General features: G+C 33.9%; 1 protein-coding gene across 1 annotated transcript; it reads left to right on the top strand.

Annotated features, from left to right (window-relative positions):
* Positions 1-6,099: 6,099 nt before the first annotated feature.
* On the top strand, positions 6,100-11,565 carry LOC100815436 (cellulose synthase A catalytic subunit 7 [UDP-forming]). Its single transcript, XM_003527150.4, has 13 exons — positions 6,100-6,391; positions 6,473-6,668; positions 7,033-7,235; positions 7,322-7,421; positions 7,509-7,623; positions 7,710-7,976; positions 8,385-8,730; positions 8,845-9,108; positions 9,419-9,631; positions 9,721-9,928; positions 10,013-10,209; positions 10,312-10,665; positions 10,771-11,565. The coding sequence occupies exons 1-13, from the start codon at positions 6,317-6,319 to the stop codon at positions 11,350-11,352; spliced, it is 3,120 nt and encodes a 1,039-aa protein (XP_003527198.1). The 5' UTR covers positions 6,100-6,316; the 3' UTR covers positions 11,353-11,565.
* The last annotated feature ends 964 nt before the right edge of the window (positions 11,566-12,529 follow it).

The raw sequence follows: 12,529 nt of genomic DNA, 5'->3' as shown, positions 1-12,529 counted from the left end.
TGACCACGCTGTCAACGTCTCACCTTCAACCACCGCGAATGCTAGAGGAAGGACACCACCATTTCCATCTTGTGATGTGGCCATTAAGAGGGTCCCACGGTATTTGCCGTACAAATGTGTGCCGTCAACTTGTATGATTGGCTTACAGTACTTGAAAGCTTCTTTACATTGCCCAAAAGTCCAAAAAACTCTATGAAACTGACGGTGTTCGCGACTAACCGTATTCCCAACGATAAAATCATCATGTAGTACTTGAAAATATGATCCAGGAGAATGATTTTGCATGTGTCTTAGCCACGACGAAAGTTTCGCATATGACTCATCCCAATCGCCATATTCAATTGCAATGGCTTTCTGTTTCGCCAACCACGCTTTTTTGTACGACACCTTGTACGCAAATTCACTGTTAATCCTCTCTTGAATCAAAGAAATTTTTATTGATGGGTCTTCTCTGATCATGCCTGTGAATAACATTACAAAATTTAAATGACAATTAACAATAAATGAACATAATATGAACATAAAATACGTACCTACTACACAAGTGGCAATTAAATCTGAATCAAGTTTCTCGTGATCTTGTGTCATGGTCATATTCAGACATGTGTGTGGTCCACCCCATTGTGTGACTTTCCACGTATCTGTTTTTTTAGATAAAATTGCCCTCATATAGAAAGGGCAAGGACACTCTGCATTCTTATTCAAGCAACAAACCACATACTTGTTCGATTTGCTTTCAACAACTTTGAAACTTTGATGCACCTTCATAACATATTGTTTGACTGCATTTTTGACCGCATCTTTACTATCAAATTCCATGCCAACATATAATTCTTGGCCAACATTAAAGGTCGACGGCATTTCCAAACCGCAAATATCCTCCTCATCAGGATAACTCCAGTTGATATTGTTATAATGAAAAGCATCATTCCAAAATGGATTTTCAATTCGTTGTGCACCTAAGAGTTCAAAATAAAAATCAAATCATACTTATTTACCATTAAATACAATTGTCATCAAATAATAAATGTATTGTCAAATTTTTTTATACAGCAAATTATACCTTCTGCTGGGTGAACAATTCTTACTGGTTGAGGAATGTCGGTGACTTCATCGTCTGTTTCAGATATACCGTCAACACTGTCATCTTCGTCTACAGACTCTTCAACGTATGAGTTAGACACAAGATAATCATCATCATCATCATCGTCTTCGTCAATATGTAAATTGCTCATATTTGTTGCCGGTTGTGTCTCATCATTAGATAAATAATTTCCACATGATGTAAGCGAATTTGCAGAATGAAACATTGAACCACCAGCAACATCCTTTTCTATGTACAATTCCAAAACTGACATTTGGTCTTGTTGTTTAAAACTTTCTAACATCGTTTCAACGTCTTCGTCATCACAAATTTGCAAGGCAATATATTTTCCTGACACTAAAAATCTACAGCTGATAGCTGAAATAATTTCATTATTTTGTAACTTTACCTTATCTCCAATTTTTTTCTTCAAGGCATTGAAACTAATTCCACGTTTAATCTGAATCGCTTTTTTACTTCCTTCAAATATTACACCATCATTATCTTCATATACCCTTCCATTGAAATACAACACTGTTATAACCGAATTCATCCTGTACCTACAAAAAAAATATTTTAACACGTCAAATAAATTACAAGATAGTCATTTTTAACACGAAAACACTACATTTCTCTTTTAAAGTGTAATCCCAAAATATCTCTTTATTGGAACTTTACATTCAATTTCTCTTTTAAAATTTTTTAATTAACTTCAAATTACTTTCATGAGACACACTTAAAAAAATGAACAATTTCAAGATAGTCATTTTTAACACAAAATTAAATAATTCATGAACGAAGTTAGTATTATAAATAATTAATCTTAACATTAATAGCTTTAACATGGAAAAAGCTAATTACAAAATTGCTAAAAATATAATAAAATATTTAACACTTTCAAGTTGAACGCTTATAAATTTTTAACACACCAAAAACCAACTTAATCTAATTAAAAAATACTACAACTTCATCTTAAAAAAAAATCATACTCAAAATATTTACTTTAAATAAATATAATCTACAAATTTTTTTTATTCAAAGTTCAAACATTCATCAATTTTTAACACACTAACAAATTTTGAATCTAGAACACATTTATATGACATATCCGATGGGACGATGCAAGAATTTAGTTATGGATCAAATAATTCATGTACACGTTTAATCAACATCTATGATTATTTTGGAAAAAAAAGTTATAACCAAATAAATTTATTAACAAAGATGTAAATAAATTTATTTCACGAAAATTGTTCACGGAAGGAAAAGATAGAAGCAATTAAACGCGAGTTCTATACAAATTATCAACACCCACCTAATCTAATTAAAAAATTATTACAAATTTCATATTCAAAATATTTTTATTTTCACTCAAAATATTATCTTCAAATTAATATTGTTACACAATTTTTCTTTTATTTTTGACATTTAAACACACATTTAAACAAGCATATCAAATATAAACGTTAATTTAATTTTAAAATAAATAAATACTATATACAAAAATTAAGTTACAACCTAACAAAATAACTTAAAAAAAATTTCATACCACACAGTTTTTTGAACAGCTAAATCCACCAAAACAAAAAAGAAACAAGCTCAAAGGCACGGATAATAGCTTTAAAATGAAACCTTGGCAGTTGCAAGAAAAGGAAAATGAAGCAGTTTGCAAGAAAAATCAAATGAAGCAGTTGCAAGAATAAGCACAAAACACGGATAATAGCTTTAAAATGAAACCTCTGGCCGTTGCAAGAAAAGGAAAATGAAGTAGTTTGCAAGAAAAATGAAATGAAGCAGTTGCAAGAATAAGCACAGAACGAAATATTTGAAGACCCTAAATCGCCAAGGCAGCTGGCGTTTTCACCCTAAATCGCCTAAGGACCTGGCGTTTTCAGCTGCACTGCAAAAGCTGGTTCACCTGCAAAAGCTGTACCTGATACGCGTGGGGAAGCGCTGGTTTGACCAGCGACTCCACCCTGCATGGCCAAAACGCCATTGCAGGTGGCGACATCAGTGCTGTCGCCAGTGGCAGAGGCGACACAGCCACGTGTCGCGTGCCTGAGTGTGGCGCTGTTCATGCTAGCGATTTGCATGAATAATTTCACTGTTGCTACGTAAAAAACAGCACCCCTCTGGTATTTTTTTAAAAAGAGCCCTAGTCTGGGAAATATTTTCTAAATGAACCCTAGTCTGGGAAATTTGCCCGCATTTGTTAGGATAACATCAATTTCAGATCAATAATATTATGATTAGTAGGGATGCTAAAAAAAATAGTTTTGGAAAAATAACTATAACTATAAAATTATAATCAATTTTATAGTTATGGATATTTGAAGTAACTTATTTTTATTCAAAAAATAATTATATTATAAAATTATAATTTGTTTTTATAAAAATGAATATTTCAAACAATTTATTTTTATTCATCCATAAATGGTTTTAGATATAACTTGTTATATAATTGATTATTTAATTAGTTATATACTTATTTTAAAAATAATAACTAATTATAATAAATTATATTCATATTTTAAAAATTAGTTATGATTATTGTTATAATATTTACTTATAATTTAATTATTTATTAGGTATGTTATAATTAGGCAAATACTCAAATCATAAGCAATAAACAAGTGGAGCACTATTACCTATTTTAGGGGGCTACTTAATGCTAGTCTATAGCAAGATGTAGAAGCTGCAACTTACGTACCTAACGATTTGAAGGTAGCTTAGCTTTCAAGTGCTTACCTTCCAAGAATGCTGACATATTTTTTACTTGCACAGAACGTAGTCTCCTGAAAGTAACACGTTTTGTGTACAACAGTATTTTTTTTCATTAAAAGTTAATCATTTTCTTTTCTGTTTCTCTCTGGATTCTACGATGTTTAAGGATCGACTAGTCAAATTTACTGCATTTTTATAGCTGTGATGGTAAGCCTTTTCTTTTTGAGGAGTCATTTCTAATTCTAGTTGCGATGGTTTCGTATAATATTGGTTCCTAACTTTCAGTTATAATGTCCTCATCTTTAGCGGTGTTTCTAATCAAAAGAACAAAATCTAAATGGATAATTTTGAAGTATCGTTATGACTAAACTATTAAAAAACCAATTATAAGATGAGATGTGCACGTAAGTTCGTGAAGAAAAAAATGCCGTATTTGTACGAAACTTGCGTATCTAATATTACTCTATTTTATGTGTACATAGAGAGCTCTATTCCGGTGGATCATTTATGTATTTATTATTGTGTAATCATTTTATGTTTATATAGTTTATATTTTATGAATCGGAGGACATAGTAAGTGGCCAATCTCACAAGGGCCCAAACATCCTCTATATATAGTCCTTGTTCTAAAACATTAGTCTCGTTATTAGATAATAATAAGCAACCGCCACGAGTTGTCCAGATGTAGATTATGTCTACAAATAAGCAATTCACAATTAAAGAGAGATATTTTGTACTTAATTACCAATTGATGAGGGATTAATCAAAAGAAAAATATAATTATCTATTACCACTCCAATTTGTCTTTTATCACTATTTTTTAATTAAATTTTATATTATTTTTATAAGCTATTAATTTGATTAACAAAGATTGATTTATTAGACAAACAATATTTGAACAGGAGTGGTGACAGACTTGTGAGAGACTGAGAGTGACAAAAGGTATTCCTAAAAAGAAATACATTCAACTAGTACTGTTTTAATAATTTGTTTTAGGAATTTATTAAATCTATCGTGAATTTGAGATTATCATAACAATACTATATATAGGGTCAAATCTATTTCGTACCACACATTTGCAACTGTCTGTAGGGCTTAATTAATTTCGAATATTAAGAAATCTTGTAATGTCGTTTGTGATACGATAATAGATTTTGAATTTTCACATGATCATATATTATGTGCAAATTTCGTGTCTATTTATCTCTTCGTACAAATTAAATAGATGAGACTATATTAAATTAAAATATATATACATTTAAAATGATTAACATATATACAATTTTTTATTAAAATAATTAGTTGATTTTAATATGGGAGGATCCATCTATACACATGTGGATACATCCATTGTGATCTATTAAAGACGGTGTGTAGTGCGAAATGGCTTCGGGATATTAAATTTCTAATCCCCGGACATGTCTTTCGCTAGACACAACTATGCGTTACGTGAGATAAATATGAATTTCATTCGTCCCATGTTAAGAAAAAGTGTTTGATCATAGAAGTAAATTAATGATTAAAAATCTATAGAAAACAAGGCTTTTAATTATGACTCTGTGCGGTTGCTTTTTTTCATTTCTATATTACCTAGTTGACCTCCACCTTAAGGTTTTTTTCTTTTTCTTTTTACTGAACCTCCACTTTAAGTTATTTTCGTTTGATAAATATTTTGCTTAAATCCATTAAATAGAATGTTCTGCAACTAACCAAACATCAAAGCAGAAAAAAACTCAATTTGATTGATACTAATGAACCATCCTTTCACATCAGTCAAGCTTTCAACATTAGGCTGATTTGGCACATTATCACATCTTACCCGCTAGTAATTAAGCTTGTACTATGATTTATGACCAACCGAAAAATTAACAGTGTGGAAAAATTAAGTAGCAAATGAAATCAAAGGGGGAAAATAACATGGAGAGACCATATTTAATTAAGCTTGTACTACCAACCGAAATATTAACAGTGTGCAAAAATAAATTTAAAAATAAGATCCCATTATAAAATTATTAGGTGATCTTTCATCATTATGTAGTCTATAACTTTAACTATTCTTTATATGATACGAAATTAAGTATTATTAATATTTTTTAAATAAAAAACTTAAATATATATCATATAAAAATTATATTAGATGGGATCATAAAAATTATCATATTTATTTATATGGTCAAAGAGTACTTAATAATTTTTCAAAAATAATTAAAATGGAGAGAGGCCATATTTGGAGGCTTGTAATTTCTTGGAAGCTTTAAAAGGAAAGGAACAGCAACGTAGCCTGTTGGAGAAGGTTTGAAAGCCATGGTGTTTGAAAAATAGACGAAGCTTAGCTTTAAGGCAATGGGGACCCTGCAACCAACAACAACACCCTTATGTGGACACATTAGGTGAGGTTCAACAGCTAGCACCAATCTTCCTTCATAAAACACAAACCTTTGATCACACAATCTCACCTTAATTTGTGTTGTTGTTGTGCCATTCCCATATTGTCCCATTCACTAAGACATGGAAGCCAGCGCTGGACTGGTCGCTGGGTCACATAACCGCAATGAGCTAGTTGTCATTCATGGCCATGAAGAGGTAATCTTTTTGTTTAGTTTTGTGTTTGTTTTCATGGAACAGTTAGTAATTAGACTAATATTTGTATTATGGTACGTGCAGCCGAAGGCTTTGAAGAACTTGGATGGGCAAGTGTGTGAGATTTGTGGTGATGGCGTGGGACTCACGGTGGATGGAGACTTGTTTGTGGCTTGCAATGAGTGTGGTTTTCCAGTGTGCAGGCCTTGCTATGAGTATGAAAGGAGAGAAGGAAGCCACCTTTGCCCACAGTGCAAAACCAGATACAAGCGTCTCAAAGGTATTTCATTGCATTTGCATATATGATATATGCCTTTATCTTTTTCAACCCATTAATCAATCATCTGCTTAAATACATTTTTTATTACTGCAATTTAACAGTTCTTTTCGTTTTACTATTCAAATGGTTATGTAAAATATGTTAAATGACAAAAAAAAAAAAAAACAAACACAATATGAAAGGACTAAAACTAAAATAAAATTATAGGAACGAAAATTAAAAAAAAACTTAAATTATAAGGATAAAAAAATGTATTTAAACCTTAATTATTTTACAGATTTCTTTTTCTAAAGTGAATAATTAAGTCATTTCAATTATTCATAAGATAATTATTATTATGTTGTGATTGTGGTAATTAATTAAGGGAGCCCCCGAGTGGAGGGAGATGATGATGAAGAGGATGTGGATGATATTGAGCATGAATTCAATATTGATGAGCAAAAGAACAAGCATGGCCAGGTTGCAGAAGCCATGCTTCATGGGAGGATGAGCTATGGAAGAGGTCCTGAAGATGATGACAATTCCCAGTTCCCAACACCTGTCATTGCTGGTGGTCGTTCTAGGCCTGTAAGATTTTGCACCTTATATACTAACATGTTCTCATGCATGTTCAATAACAACTAAAAAACTCTTCATGCATGCATGCATTGCAGGTAAGTGGGGAGTTCCCAATATCATCTAATGCTTATGGGGATCAGATGTTATCCTCTTCACTGCATAAAAGAGTGCATCCATATCCAGTGTCTGAACCTGGTAAGCCTCTTTAATTAGTAGTACACATGAATATGTACAATTACAACCTTCTAACATGAGGCATGCATGCTCTGATGATTGATGCAGGAAGTGCAAGATGGGACGAAAAAAAAGAAGATGGATGGAAAGATAGAATGGATGACTGGAAATTGCAGCAAGGCAATTTGGGGCCTGAACCGGATGAAGATCCAGATGCAGCCATGTATATGTTTCCATGCAGCACTGCATTTTAGGAGTTGATGATAGAAATAATTAAAAAGATCTGAATGTGGATGTCAATTATTGCAGGTTAGATGAAGCAAGGCAACCACTGTCAAGGAAAGTGCCAATAGCATCCAGCAAAATCAATCCATATAGAATGGTGATTGTGGCACGTCTGGTTATTCTTGCTTTCTTCCTCAGATACAGACTCATGAACCCAGTACATGATGCCCTGGGGCTATGGCTAACCTCTATCATATGTGAAATCTGGTTTGCTTTTTCATGGATTCTGGATCAGTTTCCCAAATGGTTTCCCATTGATAGAGAGACCTACCTTGACCGTCTTTCCATCAGGTAAGCAAAACTCTCTCTGCCTGTCTTGAAGGTTATTTTAGAATGACTTAAATAACTTTTAAGTCTATGATATATATTCAATTTTAGTTTTGAGTCTATGATATATTAAAAGTTTTGTTTTGTTTTTGAATTTCTGTCGTTAATTAAGTGGTGACATGATACTATCCCAATGACTAATAAATATATTGTAAGAGTCGTTGAGATGGTACTAAGTCATCACTTAATTTGATGACATGAGTTTAAAATAAAATTTTAATATATTAGGAACTCAGAACAACATGGAAAATTTATGAGGGACTTAACAAAAATTGAATACATATCAGAAATCTCAAACACATTTAAACTTTTTAGAATTTATATATACAGTACAGACAAGGTCATTTTGTTGAAATCTCAAATTGTGATCAGGTATGAGCGTGAAGGTGAACCAAACATGCTTGCTCCTGTAGATGTTTTTGTTAGTACCGTGGATCCCATGAAGGAACCTCCTCTGGTTACAGCAAACACTGTTCTTTCAATCTTGGCCATGGATTACCCGGTTGATAAAATATCATGCTACATTTCTGATGATGGAGCCTCAATGTGTACATTTGAGTCCTTATCAGAAACTGCAGAGTTTGCTAGAAAGTGGGTACCGTTTTGTAAGAAATTTTCCATAGAACCTCGGGCACCTGAGATGTACTTCAGCGAGAAGATTGACTACCTAAAGGACAAAGTGCAACCCACCTTTGTTAAGGAGCGTCGAGCTATGAAGGTTAGTATACTTAGAATAGATGTGATTCTTTTAAGAATGTGAACTTTTGATTGATATCAGTTTTGAAAGAAAGATTGATCCATTTATTTACTGAGAAAATTGGGTGCATGACAGAGGGAATACGAAGAGTTTAAGGTTAGGATCAATGCACTTGTTGCTAAGGCCCAGAAAGTTCCTCAGGGAGGATGGATCATGCAGGATGGGACACCATGGCCAGGGAATAACACTAAGGATCATCCTGGTATGATTCAAGTGTTTCTTGGTAGCAGTGGAGGTCTTGATACTGAAGGAAACCAACTTCCTCGCCTTGTTTATGTTTCCAGAGAGAAAAGGCCTGGTTTTCAACACCACAAGAAAGCTGGTGCCATGAATGCTCTGGTATAGTTTTTTAGCACCTTTTAGTTACTTTATTACTTGCATGCATCATCATGTTCATTCGCCTCTGCGAGAGGGCAACCAGGTTGCGGACAAGCTTGCTGACTTTGGTTTATCTTTAGATGGCCACTGCTTGGTATTTGACTTTGTTCCGTCTTTTTTATCAAACGCTGTTTTAGTGGATGTATCTTCAACCGTGTTCCCTCGCAGTTTTTAATTGTGTTTTTGGGGCTTAAACCCTTATATTTCACAAAAAAAAAAAAAACATGTTCATTTGCCTGATGGCCCTACTAATAAGTTCTGTAATTTATAGGTTCGGGTATCTGCTGTTCTCACAAATGCTCCTTTCATGTTGAACTTGGATTGTGATCACTATGTCAATAACAGCAAGGCTGCCCGAGAGGCCATGTGCTTCTTGATGGACCCACAAACTGGGAAGAAGGTCTGCTATGTCCAGTTTCCTCAAAGATTTGATGGTATTGATACACATGATCGTTATGCCAACAGGAACACAGTTTTCTTTGATGTAAGAAACTCACAACAAACGGGATTTTTCATTTTTCCCCCCCTTGCAATCGATTGATTTTCTTTTTAACATTTTTTGTCTTTTTGCAGATTAACATGAAGGGTCTAGATGGTATTCAAGGTCCTGTATATGTGGGGACTGGATGTGTTTTCAGGAGGCAAGCTTTGTATGGCTATAATCCTCCCAAGGGTCCAAAGCGTCCAAAAATGGTAAGCTGTGATTGTTGCCCGTGTTTTGGAAGCCGCAAGAAGTATAAGGAGAAGAATGATGCAAATGGAGAGGCTGCAAGCCTAAAAGGTTTTTGTTTTGATTCAAATCATTAATTAGTCTTTCTTGTTTTCCCTTTTACCTGCTCTAAACCTTGTGTGACTTGTCTAATAGGGATGGATGATGACAAAGAGGTGTTGATGTCCCAAATGAATTTTGAGAAGAAATTTGGACAATCCTCTATTTTTGTGACTTCTACCTTGATGGAAGAGGGTGGTGTGCCTCCTTCTTCAAGTCCAGCTGCCCTGCTTAAAGAAGCCATTCATGTGATTAGCTGTGGATATGAAGATAAAACTGAATGGGGACTTGAGGTACACTAACAACATGCATTTTACGACTCCTTGATGTGTTATATCTAATTAGGACAATTAGCTCATCAAATTCTTGCTTTTTTTTTCTTTTGAAATGTGCAGCTTGGTTGGATCTATGGATCTATCACAGAAGATATTCTAACAGGTTTTAAGATGCATTGCCGTGGGTGGAGGTCCATTTATTGTATGCCAAAGAGAGCTGCATTCAAGGGTACTGCTCCTATCAACTTGTCAGATCGTCTCAACCAGGTTCTTCGTTGGGCACTTGGTTCCATTGAGATTTTCTTTAGTCACCATTGCCCTCTATGGTATGGCTTCAAGGAAAAGAAGCTAAAGTGGCTTGAGAGATTTGCCTATGCAAACACAACTGTCTATCCATTCACCTCCATTCCTCTAGTTGCCTACTGTATTCTTCCAGCAGTTTGTTTACTCACTGACAAATTCATCATGCCACCGGTAACAATCTTGTTCTTCTGTCCCTTCCTGTTGTTATCAACTGAGTTACACATGACATGCTTATAAAATTATAATCCTTTTTCTTTATTGATGATGACGATCCAGATTAGCACCTTTGCTGGTTTGTACTTTGTTGCTCTCTTCTCCTCAATCATTGCAACTGGTATTCTTGAGTTGAAATGGAGTGGAGTGAGCATTGAGGAATGGTGGAGAAATGAGCAGTTTTGGGTCATTGGTGGTGTATCAGCTCACCTCTTTGCTGTTATACAAGGTCTGCTAAAGGTTCTGGCTGGAATTGACACCAATTTCACTGTTACATCAAAGGCAACAGATGATGAAGAGTTTGGAGAATTGTACACCTTTAAGTGGACTACACTCTTGATTCCTCCAACCACTATTTTGATCATTAACATTGTTGGTGTTGTTGCTGGAATCTCAGATGCCATAAACAATGGGTACCAATCCTGGGGACCACTCTTTGGAAAGCTCTTCTTTTCCTTCTGGGTGATTGTCCATCTCTATCCATTCCTTAAAGGTTTGATGGGTCGCCAAAATCGCACACCCACCATTGTTGTGATTTGGTCAGTGCTATTGGCCTCTATTTTCTCCTTACTTTGGGTAAGAATTGATCCATTTGTCCTCAAGACTAAGGGACCTGATACCAAGCTATGTGGAATCAACTGCTAAAAAAGACTGCTTTCCCTATAGTATTATTCTTTAAAAGATGTATGTAGGGTACATACATTCTTGGTTTCACAAACCAACAAAGTGGCAATGCACAAGGATCAATAAGGAAAGAGTGAAAATTTTGTGTATCATAAATGAGTGTTATCATTTTTGTAAATGTTCTCAAGGACATCTGTTTTGGTTGGAACTGCCCAAAAATTGCAGTTTTATCTATTCACTGGAATCATGTTCAAGATGTCAAATTCAAAAGCATATATAAAAACAACAAAGGATACTGTAAACGAGAATGAAAGGCTAAAAGAACAAGTAAAGAAGATGCGTTATACTTTTTGATTATAATTTCCTACAACAAACAATCTTCTGAAACCCCAGCATAATAAATTCTAAACTGAAATGAAGAGAAAAAGTGCCAAGCATTGTGGTTAGTTGCATTATCTCCATTGAACAGCCAAAAAAAAGTAACGTACGTATTTCAAGAAGCTATATACATGAGTTCATGTTCTTAAGAATGTCAATTTAAGAATTTGCATTTAGCATCAAATCTAGCAATGTTCCCTTTGGTGGATTTTTCCGCGCGCGCTTGCTCACCATACATAACAAGGAACTAAATAATTAGTTGTACTGGTGCTTATTTCCCAACAATCAATCAATAAACTAGATGTAAAATTTAAACTGGGCCTTTACTATCAATCAATCAGTTTAAAATAAACTAGATTAGATATAAAATCAAGACTTAAGATTCATTCAACTATAAAATCTAAAATTGACATAATGTATTTATTTGAAAAAAAAATTGTTTCATAATAATCGTAACTTAGTCTATCGTTTATTCCTTTGAACAATAGTTGATCACGCAAAAGCAAACAATTCTATAAAAAAATAAGTGTTTATTCCTTTGAATACCGCTGGTATGGCTTGCGCCAATATCAACGTTTGTACCCATTTATTATTGGATAAGTGTCGTTGCACCAAAGACATGTATGCCGTAACACCGTGTTTTCCTAATCGTGTAATTAAGTGTTTTAATTAAAATTACAAGAGAAATTAAGTTTAAATTATGCTTTGATGGTTGATTTGATAAAAAGTAATTAGTTAATTATGTGTTTTTGGAGAAATTTATGAGTACTATGGTTGTACTTCATGAGTGGGCCTTAAGTGTAGAGCTTGTGTTATGAGG

Source organism: Glycine max, chromosome 6 (genome assembly GCF_000004515.6).
Source record: "Glycine max cultivar Williams 82 chromosome 6, Glycine_max_v4.0, whole genome shotgun sequence".
In the NCBI taxonomy this organism is placed as follows: domain Eukaryota; kingdom Viridiplantae; phylum Streptophyta; class Magnoliopsida; order Fabales; family Fabaceae; genus Glycine; species Glycine max.
This window is presented reverse-complemented; position numbering and strand designations above follow the sequence as displayed.

Bases quoted from the DNA above. Each gene is read 5' to 3' on its own strand.
- LOC100815436 (XM_003527150.4), top strand. From the start codon at position 6,317: ATGGAAGCCAGCGCTGGACTGGTCGCTGGGTCACATAACCGCAATGAG. The intron at 9,109-9,418 runs GTATAGTTTTTT...TGTAATTTATAG, and splicing joins CTGGTGCCATGAATGCTCTG to GTTCGGGTATCTGCTGTTCT. The intron at 10,210-10,311 runs GTACACTAACAA...TGAAATGTGCAG, and splicing joins AAACTGAATGGGGACTTGAG to CTTGGTTGGATCTATGGATC.